The 13409-nt window shown below is 45.5% G+C and overlaps 1 protein-coding gene across 1 annotated transcript in view; it reads right to left on the bottom strand.

Moving 5' to 3' along the window:
* The window catches only part of ECPAS (Ecm29 proteasome adaptor and scaffold), a 117756-nt gene extending 107586 nt beyond the window's left edge, over positions 1-10170 (bottom strand). Inside the window, 2 exon segments of the mRNA XM_048504627.1 lie at positions 9190-9234; positions 9893-10170. Coding sequence (XP_048360584.1) covers positions 9190-9234; positions 9893-9914 — 67 coding nt within the window. The 5' untranslated portion in view covers positions 9915-10170.
* Between the last annotated feature and the right edge of the window lie 3239 nt (positions 10171-13409).

The following is a 13409-nucleotide window of genomic DNA, read 5'->3' as shown; positions in this document are numbered from 1 at the left end:
GCTAGAAAGATTAGAAACAGCAAGAGCAGGGGTAGGGAACCTGCGGCTCTCCAGATGTTCAGGAACTCTGGTCCCACATCAGCCTCTGTCCAGCATGGCCAATTGGGCTACATGCTGGTGAAACTGATAAGGCCAATTGTAGACCCCTAATTTATCCTGAGAGCCTGGGGTTCCCTACCCCTGAGCAAGAGACTTCTCACTGATTCTGGCCATCTCCCCTCCCTTTCCTTGTATGCCACCACTCCCCCTCCCACTAGGGTGGGTGGGCCATATCCAGATGCCGGTTCCCCTCCCCTTCCCTTCCTTGCATGCCACCCCTCCCTCCCTCCCTTTCCCTTGCATGCCACCCCTCACACCCCTCACCCAAGTTGTACACATACAAAAAGTAAATTCGAGATCCATCCCCTTTCTCTGCAACCACTCTTAGAGAATCAGATGAAAGAGGAGTTATAGATGACTGAAAAATACAGGCCGGCTACTATTAGACCAAACATCGTGCCTCCTGCCTACACCACTTTGGAGAATTGCAGGCCTGAAATGTGCACGTAATGTGTATGTAATGTGGATTTATATTGATGATACATGTCACTTGTTCAGTGTGTTATTTCTGCTACCTTTTCATCTATCTATTCAAAATCAAGCACAATAACTACTGGTTGTAAAAGTGACAGAAAGATTAAATCTTACCAGGCGGATGGATGGAATGCTATATGTTTCTAACATCAGACAGGATATTAAATCTAACCTGCTCATCTTGCATGAGAAACGCAGTTTGATAAAAAGGTAAATGTGTTATAAACCACGATCCTTCTTCTTCAAATGTACAGCAATGTCCTACATTTATTTCCCAGTACTATTTACAGTACGTCATAGTGTGAGGAATCTCAATATTTCTGCCCTCCAGTCGGCATCCTCAGGTTACGTAAGTAAGTTGTTGCCAAGTGATTGTCCAACAAGGGCAAAAAACTGGATCCTGACAATCCAGAAATACAGTCTGGGCTATCTGTTCAAATGGAGTGCTTCTACTTTGCAGTAACGTCATGTCTGCTCCAAAATAGGTCCAGAATTCTCTGATCTGCACCAAGGCTACACCAGAGGCAATTCTGGAGATTTAGAAAGAAGTAAGGCAGCAGGCAGCAGCCTAGACAAAAAATGCTATACTCCAAATTCCAGAGAGGCATTATGCTCTTGGGGGGAGCAAGGGGAGGAAAAAAACAAACAAAACAAAAGGCAGATAAAGAGGTTTATCTTTCTATTGTAGCAACCACTTCCCAAGTGGCTTCTAGATCATCAGAAAGCTTTTAGGAACTGTTTTAGGAACTGTTTGGACAAACAAGATTCTAAAGTTGTCGAAGGTTTTCACGGCCAGATTCAACTGGTTGTGGTGGGTTTTCTGGGCCATGTGGCCGTGGTCTGTGATTTCTCTGAAGATGCCAGCCACAGATACAGGCGAAACATTAGGAACAAGATCTACCCACCACAACCAAATTCTAAAGTTGTCTCTAACGCTTCAGTTTCCTAGGAATGGTGGTTGCCATTCATGGAAGAAGCTAACCTTTCCTCAGTCATACCTGCCTTGGTGAAATCCAGCCAAGATGACTGTGAAGAAGAAGAAGAAGAAGAGGAAGAAGAAGAAGAAGAAGAAGAGGAAGAAGAAGAAGAAGAAGAAGAAGAAGAAGAAGAAGAAGAAGAAGAAGAAGAAGAAGAAGAAGAAGAAGAAGAAGAAGAAGAAGAAGAAGAAGAAGAAGAAGAAGAAGAAGAAGAAGAAGAAGAAGAAGAGGAAGAGGAAGAGGAAGAGGAAGAAGAGGAAGAGGAGGAGGAGGAGTTTGGATTTATATTCCCCCTTTCTCTCCTGTAGGAGACTCAAAGGGGCTTACAATCTCCTTGCCCTTCCCCCCTCACAACAAACACCCTGTGAGGTAGGTGGGGCGGAGAGAGCTCTGAGAAGCTGTGACTAGCCCAAGGTCACCCAGCTGGCGTGTGTGGGAGTGTACAGGCTAATCTGAATCCCCCAGATAAGCCTCCACAGCTCAGGCGGCAGAGCTGGGAATCAAACCCGGTTCCTCCAGATTAGAAACACAAGCTCTTAACCTCCTACGCCACTGCTGCTCCAGAACCAACTGGAAGGATCCTTACTGGAATGAATCACAGTGATCATATAAAGACAGTGGTATTCCTGTTGCCCTGGTTTCCCATGTGCATCTGAACCTTCCCATGGGTATCTTGGCTGTACGGCAGATTGAGTATCTTTGGATGCAAAAACAGTTGACAAAGAATCTAAATAAATGCATAAATAATCCTCTAGGCAAACCATGTATCACCTGAATGTGAACATCTCAGTGAGGAAGGTGGACTATAGCTGCCTCATGTCAAGCAAATTCATTGGTCATTCTATTCCAGGGGTCTTCAAACTATGGCCCTCCAGATGCTCATAGACTACAATTCCCATGAGCCCTACCACTTGGCCATGCTGGCAGGGGCTGATGGGAACTGCAGTCCATGAACATCTGGAGGGCCATAGTTTGAAGACCCCTGTTCTATTCTGACCAACAATAATTCTCATCTCAGACAGAGAAAGGTATCTCCCAATGCATATGAAAGGAGTTGAGCCTGAGGCCTTCTTCCACTAAGAACAGCCCCTAACAAAATCTCTGACTATCAAAAGGTTTTGCACTGGCAAAAAGGCCATAAATTTAGACTACATTACCAGTTTTATCAAAAGTCATTTAAATCCCATAGCTAATTTATTAAAAAGTGAAAATTAATTAAAAATTTACTAAAAATTTATCCTTAAAGGGGTTGAACATCAAGTCTCTTCTTTCAAAATGTCCCGATTTTTAACCCTTCCATTTAACACGTATGTACACAGATGTATTATAATTATCATCATCATTTATAGTCTGCTTTTTGAACTGGGACCCAAGGCGGATTACAAGTATGATTAAAAAAACACTAGTCAATCAGTAGGTAGATTTTAATATATGATAACATTTGAATCCAACAGCAGAGACTACTAGTAAGACAAAATAGCGTAGTTGGACTGGGATTGTAGAACAAGGAGGGAAAACAGAACATGCAGTCCATTAGAGACAACACAACCATCAGTGTAGGAAATACTTTATCCCAAATAATCCTGAATCAAACCAGTACACTGGAGATTTGCTCCTTCTATAAGAATGCCCTCCTGAACTACTCTGCTTTGCACATTTGGTGAAATGGCAGAAACATGGACTGTTGGGTCATTCATTCCACAATATAGGAGCCGCTACAAAAAATGCCCAGGGGTCTATCCTGTTTCCATGTCTTTCTAGCTCAGGAATGGGTATTCCATTACCTGAGTGATGGTGCAAAAGTATCACCCAGTGTGAGCAAAAATCTCAACATGACTGTTTGCAAATTATTCAAATAGTATCAGTGTATTGTCAGAACTGCATAGGTAGCACAGAGCACAGACTTTAGTATGTCTGGTACATGTCAAACAGGATACATTTCATTTCCGTTCTCGTCAGCACAAGGTTAGCTAAAGAAGCCTGCCACAGAAAATTTGACATTTTAATGGAAGGAGGAGGCGGAGGAATTGGGATTTAAATCCCACCTTTCTCTCCTGTAAGGAATCTCAAAGTGGCTTATAAACTTCTTCCCTTCCTCCTCCTTGTGAGATATGTGGGGCTGAAAGAGTTCTGAGAGAACTGTGACAAGCCCAAGTCACCCAGCAGAAATGGAGGAGTGCGGAAACACATCTGGTTCACCAGATAAGCCTCTGCCACTCATATGGAGAAGTGGAAAATCAAACCCGGTTCTAAAGATTAGAGTCCATAGCTCCTAACCGCTATACCACCTCGCTCTCAAGAACTACATTACAGTGCAGGCCACAGTAACTATTTTTGGACAAATTATGTAAGAAATCACTTTAAACCTAGGCCCATCATCTCGAAAGAGTAATCTAGATATACATATCCTACGTTTCTCCCTGATGAAGGCCCAAGACAGATAATAACTGTGCTAAGATCAATATAAATAAACAGAATAACCAACTACATCTTGAGCCTATACTGGATTCAGTAGGGTGGTTCATGTAAGGTCACCCACTGCAAACTATTGGTGAAGAATCAAAAGCCCTATCAGCTCCGGTTCTTCAACTGGCCCACAGGATTGACGGCCCTCAACTTACAACCCCAGAAAGGATGGGACTAAGTTTACAGCAACCTTCCGATGCCTTCAATACAACTTCTGGCTGTGTAAGCAAAAGGGATATCACTGAATCATGGGATGCTCTAGGACTCTGAGGTTGGAAGATAGGGTTATCAGCCTCCAGGTGGTCGCTGGAGATCTCCTGCTAGATCTCCAGGCAACAGTGATCAGTTCTTTTGGAGAAAATGGCCAGATAGCAGGGTGGACTCTATGGCATAATATCCTACAGAGGTCCCTCCCTTCCCGAAACCCCACCTTCCCCAGGCTTCACTCCTAAAGTTCCAGGCATTTCCCAACCTAGAATTGGCAAGCCTAGCTACAGTGCAGTCCTAAAATAGAGTTACAACCTTCTAGGTCCATAGTGGTCAGTCAAGTGCTTAGAAGAATATAACTCTGCTTAGGATTGTCCCGGTAGGAACCCAAGTTGTACATGGCATACAAATTTGCCAAGGAATTTGGTTCACTATATACCTGTCTGGAGTGGGGGGGATCCTTTGCCCCGAGCAGACACCTCTCCACCAGTTTCAGCTGGCCAGTGTGGGGGAAATGGCAGCAAATGGGAAGAATGGCAGTGGAGACACGCTGATTACTCCAGTGCGCCCAGAAACGTCAGGGCATTGCCAGGGACACTCTGGAATTTGGACCAAACTCTAAAGTTAACTACAGAGTTTCCCCTGAATGCCAGTATCCTGGAGCCACCCATCATCATGCTGACACAGCTTGCGGGTGCACAGGAAGTGATGTGAGAGCAGTAATATCATTACATAGCTGGTGAACACCCCAGCTCAGTGTTTCTCAACACTTTTGACATCACGGTACCCTTGACCTCACTCTTCATATCTCACGGTACCCCTGCCATCCCCCCCCCACCTTCCCCTCCCAGTTCCCCTGCTTGCCACCCCCCCTTCTCCTCCCAGGGTGAAGGGAAGCACGGGGGTGGGGCGGGAAGTGGCTGCTGACCTTGCAGCAGGTCCTACCCCCTGGGCCAGCTCCATGTCCTTGCTGGCACCAGCAGAAGACACTGCAAAAGTGAGGGGAGCTGGTAGCGTTGCCACGGTACCCCTGAGACATGCTCACGGCACCCCAGGGTACCACAGAACCCTGGTTGGGAATCACTGCCCCAGCTATATAAGTCCCCTGCCAGTTGCAGGCTCTGCCCGGCAACCCTATTAGAACCCTACATTTGGACATTTGATTAACTGGAGTTGATCATGAAATGTCTGATCAAGTTCTACACTCTAGTCAAGAAGGGAGGAGCAAGAAACACAGGTAAGCTCACCAATGAACAGCCTTTAAACCTACCTGGTAAGCTTAGTTTCTTGCAGTTTCTAATGACAAAATTTGTATCATCTGCATTTTAAAAAACCAACCTGTTAAAAAAATCCTCCTTCACAACTAAATGTCTTCCTAAGTGCATGGAAGCTTCAACTGTCCCTTCTATTATCATAGGTAGCCCGCTACACATGGCAGATTGTGAGCAAGCTGACTGCCAATTATATATTATTTAAACTTCTACTGCCATGGAGAGACAGCATGGTGTAGTGGTTAAGAGCAGTGGACTCTAATCAGGAGAACTAGGTCTGATTTCCCCACTCCTCCACAAATCAGGAGCAGAGGTGAATCAGGTTTGTTTTCCCGACTCCTCCACATGAAGCCTGCTGGATGTCCCAGTTTCCTCCTCAGTCTGTTGTGGGGAAAGGGTGGGAAGAAGTTTGTAAGCTGCTTTGAGACTCCTTCAGGTAGCAAAAAGTGGGATATAACAATCAACTCTTCTTACAAAGATATAGTATCTTTGTTGTTAAGAGTGTTGGACTGAGATTGGGAATGCCTGGATTCAAATGCATGCTTAAATCGTTAAGCTTACTGGGAGTTACATCCTATGCAGCAGTCCACTGACTTCAATGGAAGGATATAACTGTATCTAGGATGGCACCAACCTCTCACACTTGTGAGATTACAATGGAGGGGGGGATCTATGTCCTACCGCAGGAGTCTGCAACCTGTGGCTCTCCAGATGTTCATGGACTACAATTCCCATCAGTCCCTGCCAGCATGGCCAATTGGCCATGGGCATCTGGAGTGCCACAGGTTGCAGATCCCTGTCCTACCTGAATGAAGGGCAGAGTGAAATGTAACAAAAAAACTTAGGCCCCTTCCGCACATGCAAAATAATGCGTTTTCAAACCACTTTCGCAACTGTTTGCAAGTGGGTTTTGCTATTCCGCACAGCTTCAAAGAGCACTGAAAGCAGTTTGAAAGTGCATTATTCTGCATGTGCGGAATGAGCCTTAGATTTTTCTGTCTTTAACACCAAAACATTTTAGGTCATTCCTGATGGGCATGGAGGAAAATAATCCAGCCCCAAACACCACAGAAGAATGTAGCTTAATGACAGTTCAGAGAAAATCCTAAATGGTGCATGTAGAGCAGTGGTTCTCAACTTGGAGGTCGCGACTCCTTTGGGGGTCGAATGACCCTTTCACAAGGGTCGCCTAAGACTCTCTGCATCAGTGTTCTTCCATCTGTAAAATGGATAAATATTAGGGTTGGGGGTCACCACAACATGAGGAACTGTATTAAAGGGTCGCGGCATTAGGAAGATTGAGAACCACTGATGTAGAGAGTCAGTATGGTACAGTGATTAGCGTTGGACCTCAGTTCAAATCTCCACTCTGCTATTTGTATCTCTCAGCTTAACCCACCTCATAGAGTTGTTGTGAGGATAAAATGGAGAACAATTAAACCACTTTTGGTCCTCATTAAAGGAAAAGGTGGGGTAGAAATGAAATCTTTTTTTAAAAAAACTGTGGAATAAGCGAGTTTTAAGGAGGGATTTCAGAGCTGCAAAAAATAATTTTTATAACAATCATTGTAAGTACAAAATTAACATGATAGAAAACAAAAAGTCATAAACTAGAAATAATGAGGGCAAAAATTGGAAATAAGTGAGACACCCTAGAATTGAGGGACCATTTTGAACTACTGGAATTTTAGAAGTCACTGAAGTGATTTTTTTTCTGCCACTGGAATTCATGTGAGAAGCCCCTGGCTGTCAGAGGATTCCCCACACCCTCCAGTTTTAGGGAGATGTGATGTTAGATTGAAGAAGAGTTTGGATTTATATCCCCCCTTTCTCTCCTGCAGGAGACCCAAAGGGGCTTACAATCTCCTTGCCCTTCCCCCCTCACAACAAACACCATGGGAGGTGGGTGGGGCTGAGAGAGCTCCGAGAAGCTGTGACTAGCCCAAGGTCACCCAGCTGGCATGTGTGGGAGTGCACAGGCTAATCTGAATTCCCCAGATAAGCCTCCACAGCTCAGGCAGCAGAGTGGGGAATCAAACCCGGTTCCTCCAGATCAGAGTGCACCTGCTCTTAACCTCCTACGCCACTGCTGCTTGGAAAGAAAGTGCATCATGGGTTCCTCGTACATGACCCAATAGTACCAGTGACACCTACTTTCCATACTTCATGGATGTGTGCAGCATGTGAGGCAGAAAGGTTTCCAGCCACAGACAAAAATAGTTCTTTATTTCTGACTGATGTAATTCCATGTACCCAAACTTACAGCAGAGCTGGGGCAAACCATTCAATTCCAAACATCTGACATCTTAAATGTGAGCCAATGAGGAGGCTTCTCCGATGTCAGATAAGTTTATAAAAGGAATGAACCAGACACTAGCAGATTTAGCACTGAAATTACAACTATAGTTCCAATATCATGAATCTAATAAGAAGTTTATAAAAGGAATGAACTAGACACTAGCAGATTTAGCACTGAAATTGCAACTATAGTTCCAATATCATGAATCTAATCACTAAACCATTTCGAATTCAAGTAACTGCATAGTTTCTTCTACAGAGGGGCCTATGCTGAACTGTAGAGGAACCCTTTATCAGTGGAGGAGGAAAATACATTTCCCAGCTTGCTTCACTATCACATGCAACAGAAATTTCCTGCCACAAAGAATCACTTCCCTGATATACCACGCCTCAGCAGTGCAAGGCCCCAGTCCCTTTAACATGGGAGGGGGGGGGGGGGTTTGCTAAACTTGGCAGGTCAATAGAGAGGAGGAGAAACAGGCAAGACAGATTAGAAATTCCCACGCTTCCCAGGTATTTGCAACACCCACTGCCCTTTTTTTGCAGAAGGTCTGAAAAATGGAAGACTGGCCCTGTTGCAAAAAAAGGGGAGAGGGGCGGCTAGCAGATCTTCCCTCCCTACCAGGTGCATTTCCAGCCTCAGGAGGAGCTGAGAAACTCGAACCGGATACCAACCCAGGAAAAGCAAAGTCATGATTCCGGATCGACTTTCGCTTAGCAAAATAATGCACCGAGGAGAAGGGGAAAAGCAAAAGTCATGATTCCGGATCGGATCGGGATTTGCAAAACAAGGCACCGGGGAGGAGGAGGAGAAGGAACACAAAATCGGGAATTTCGTTCCTGCACTTCTGGGCCGGGCAGGGGGAACAATTGCAATAGTTTCCCCACGTCCCATTTCCAAGCATGCGAACAGTGAGAAACTAAGTGCAACGCATGCATAGCTGAAAAATAATAATGATCAATTGAACGGAGGGGGTGCAGAGCTCCTCCAGGTTGCAAAGGCCGAGTGGGAAGAGGGACGCCTTGTTTCCAGTGTCCCTAATATGACTTTGCACAACAGAGGCCTACAGGCCCGACTCCTCCTCGCCCTCCTGCTGCCTGTTTCACAACCCTCCCGGGGCCATAACCCTCCATTTTCCCTCCTCGCCCTCCTAAAAGACCCCCCCGCCACAGAAAACCCCAAAGCCGCCCCACAACGTCGCCCCCACAACGTCCGCACCCGCACATGCCCCCAAACAAGAGGGCCCGCCGCTCCCCTGCAGGGAGACCACCCGCCCCACTGACGCCCCCTCGAAAAACAAGGCAAGGCGTGAGATCAGGGAGGGGCTCCTCCAGGTTTACTAGCCCCCCCACACCGTCGAAGCCCCACAGCCCCCCCCCCCCCAAAGCACACTTACTCAGCTCGTCTTGGGCAGCAGAGGCGGCCGCAGCCATGTTGTCAGCTGGGGAAAGAAGGAAGGAGGATGAATCTTTCCTCCCCGAGTCCCCCTCAGGAAAGGATTGCGGGGTGGGGCGGGGGGTGTCGACGAGATTCCCCCCCCCTCTCCTTTCCCTTCACCCCTACCCTATAGCTTCTCCTGCTCCTATGCAAGCCGAGAAAAAGGGCTGGTGGCTGGCTTTCCTCCTCCTCCTCCTCCCTCCTGTGACTCTCCCCTAAAACACCAACCGCCGGGAAAGGCTGCAAGCGTGCATGCCCTCTGTGTGTGTGTGTGTGTGCATCGAGTTTGCACCGTCGAGTTTTGCACACATGCTTAGTTTTGCACGGGCGCCCTTCCCCGAGGCACCCTTTGCTTTAGCATTTCGTTGAGGAAAAGTCTTCAGTATTCCGTATTCTCCAACCCCCCGAGCACGCGCGCCCCTATTTTTTTTCTCTCCGCGCTCTCTTTGCTTTGCTTCTCCACTCCCTGCTTCTTTAAGCCAAGAGCTCCACACAGAGATTGCCTCGGGGTATTAAAATACAAATTGGGGGGTGAGGGGGGGGAGATCCCTCTGCTTGCTTTGTTCCTGCCCTCCCCAAATCTTTCTCTCCTGGGTTTTTGCAGGTTCCATGCATGTGTTCATGCAAGATGGGTGGGAAAGGGAGGGCTGGAAAGCACTCACCTGAGTCCATGCTGACCTCCATGGCTGGCGATGGCTGCTTTTTTCTCCAGAATGGGGTGGCGGATTAAAAAAAACAGATCAGCATCTTTAAAAAAAAAAAGGGGGGGTTTAAAGAGTTTCTCCCCCTATCTGCAGAAGGTGATTGTAGCAGCCTGGAAAGGTTCAACCTCGGAAGATGCTTGACTGATGCAGAACCCGGCTTTGGAAAATGGAGCCCGAGGGAACCGAGCAAATTGCGGAGCAAATGTAGTTACCCTTGAACCATCTTTGAGTGCTGGTGCCCGGGATGATTGAAGAATCCTGTAGACAAGAGGTGGGAGTTTAACATTCGCGTTTTTCAGCGTCCTTCTGGGTGGGTGAAATAGGGGACGTTAGTCACACTGTCGGTGGAGTCCCATACAGGGCTTAGACTGACCCAACAGTGCACAGGATTGCACTGTGGGCATATAGAAAGTAGGAAAAGATAAAAGAGTTTTATAAAATGATGCTTGGGGTGGAGAAAAGATACAGAAGTTTTCTTTCATCTCCTGGGGTGCTTTTTTGTGTGGTACTCTTGGAGTATTGGGGCTGTCCCAGGTCCTGATGGAGAATTGGTGCAGCACTCTGTCTCCTTCTGCAGATAGGGGGATAAACTCTTAAAACCTTTTTTTAAAGATTCTGACTCTCTCTCTCTCTGTGTCTATATATATATAACAGATCAGCATATTTGGGAAAGGACAGGATAGATCCAGTGGTGGGATCCAAAAATTTTAGTAACAGGTTCCCATGGTGGTGGGATTCAAACTGTGGCGTAGCACCAGTGTGGTTGGGCGGGGCACGACGGGGGCGTGGGCGGGCATTCTGGGGGTGGGGCATTGCTGGGCAGGGCTATGGCAAGGGACGCAGCTGCTGCACCGGTCCTTGGGTGGGAAACGAATGCACGCAGGCGCAGGCTGACACGCACGCCGGTGCACCTCCTGCTAGACTGCTTCAAGTTCTGCGCGCTACTGCTGAGAGGAGGGGCGTAACTAAGGCAAAAATCACGTGGCAAAATCACCAATTAGTAACCCCCTCTCGGCACACACAAATAATTAGTAACCTACTCTCAGGAACCTGTGAGAACCTGCTGGATCCCATCTCTGGATAGATCCCCATATATATGGGTTCCATCACGTCCCCTCACAACAAGTACTGGCACTTTTTTAAAATAGCAACAAAGTACTCCCTCTCTCCTAATATTGACGTGTGAACAGGATATAAAACAGATTCAGGACTGACTAAGGCAAAAAAATCTTGAATCAAAGAGTGTTTAATTTATGGAATCTGCTGCCGCAAGATAGAATGGTTCAGTTGGCTATAAAAGGGGATTAGACAACTTCATAGAAAATGAAGCAGGAGTTCGGTGACATCATAAAGACTAGTGGAATTTATTCTAGCATCCACTTCTATAAATCAGAAATCACTTCATCAGATGTGTGAAATTTATATCCATCATAGTGATATGCTTATATTAACAACAGAAAGATGGTGGCAGGTTTAAAACAAGATCCAATCAACAGGGTTGCCAGCTCTGGGTTGAGAAATACCTGGTGATTTTGGGGGAGAAGACTGAAAAGGATGGGGTTTGGCAAAGGAGGTGCCTCAGAAGGGTATAATGGCATAGTGTTCACACTGCAAAGCAACCATTTTATCCACGGGAACTAATCTGGGTCATCTGGAGATCAACTTTAATAGCAGGAAGTCCCCAGGTGCCAGTTGGAGATTGGCAACCCTACCTATCAAAGATTAACTGGTTCCACACAAGAGTAGGTGATGCTCATTCCCATGTGCTCTTTGGAAGCAAAGGTAGGATTAATATAAAGCCTAATATAGACAAATGCAGATGGAAACATAAATAGGTGCAAAAGTAAGCAAGCGGTATTGCTGAACTGTTATCTATCATCTATCTTTCTATCTGATTGATTGATTAGAGGCAGTAGCCCTCTGAATACTAGTGCTGAGTGCAATATCCAAGGGAAGTAGACTCTGTGCCCTGCTTGTAGGCCTGCTTGTAGGAGCAGCAGTGGCGTAGGAGGTTAAGATCACATGTATCTAATCTGGGGGAACCGGGTTTGATTCCCAGCTCTGCCGCCTGAGCTGTGAAGGCTTATCTGGGGAATTCAGATTAGCCTGTACACTCCCACATACGCCAGCTGGGTGACCTTGGGCTAGTCACAGCTTCTCAGAGCTCTCTCAGCCCCACCAGCCTCCCATGGTGTTTGTTGTGAGGGGGGAAGGGCAAGGAGATTGTAAGCCCCTTTGAGTCTCCTGCAGGAGAGAAAGGGGGGATATAAATCCAAACTCTTCTTCTTCTTCTGGGACATCTGTTCAGCCATTGTGTGCTTAGATCAGTGGCCTAATCCAGAGTGTTCTGATCAAGGGAGTGAAAGTTATTTCATATTAGTAAAATGTCCATCATCATTGTGATTTATGGTGTGTATGTGGGAGAAGGGCTTGTATATACTGAGGCTGTCTACCCACCCTGCCTGCCGAAATGCACTGCACATATGACCCCCTGCAGGATTTCTCTCAGTTAAAGATTGGCCACATAGCTTCAGAGGCTTTGTAGTCTCTGAAAGTGCCCTAGATAAATTGCTTTACTTTTCCTCCCTGTATTAAAAAAAACGAAAGCTATTCATTTATATGAGGAGGGAAATAAGGGGATACACACTGGGTTGCGAACTAAATCCACTTCTTGATCCCTGATGGCCTCAGGCATTGAAAAACATGCCAGCTCCAACCTGAATGGACTCTACTTCTGTCCACTCCCATCCTGAAGTCTTCCTCTGCAAGTCTACATCGTTAAAATATTAATCTTTTTAAAAGAAAAATAACTTATAATTAGATTCAATAGTTACAATATACATAATTCAATGAATATACTTAAATACATTTGTATGCATAAAGGGATGAAGGGAAAAGAAAACATACACAGATAAAGGGAAAGGGGAAAAGAAAACATATACAGAAATCAGCAAGTTATCATCATTGACTTCCCTCTATTTTTCCCCAAGAATGCGGGTTCTTATACTGTATGGTGGTTTGGACTTTCTTATGCCAGCTGGACTGAAAATTTCTAGTAATGTCACTATAGGTTTTAGCAAGACTGCACAGGCACTTTACAAGTGTAGTTATATTAACTTTTTAATCTTTTGTCATAATCAAATGTATTTTACCTACTACTTGCTTTTTCGCGAGTTGACCTTTTAGTAAACAGTCACCGACTGTGTATAAGTGCACTTCTCAGTTTGTATTATTATGTGCTGGTCTTTGACTGCAATAAAGAATTTGAATATTATTCACTGTAAGATAATGTCCCCACTACATCATAATAAAATGCTTACAAACTTTCTATTGGTTGACTATGTATTTCCAATATTTATAATGTTAATTAAAAATAAATTGTTGACCTAATTCAGGATCATCATTCCTTATTTCTATACAGTGCTTTCACATTGTTCACTCCTACTCCCAACATTTATTCTAGTTCTCCTTATTC

Source organism: Sphaerodactylus townsendi, linkage group LG07, assembly GCF_021028975.2.
Source record: "Sphaerodactylus townsendi isolate TG3544 linkage group LG07, MPM_Stown_v2.3, whole genome shotgun sequence".
Lineage (NCBI taxonomy): Eukaryota > Metazoa > Chordata > Lepidosauria > Squamata > Sphaerodactylidae > Sphaerodactylus > Sphaerodactylus townsendi.
This window is presented reverse-complemented; position numbering and strand designations above follow the sequence as displayed.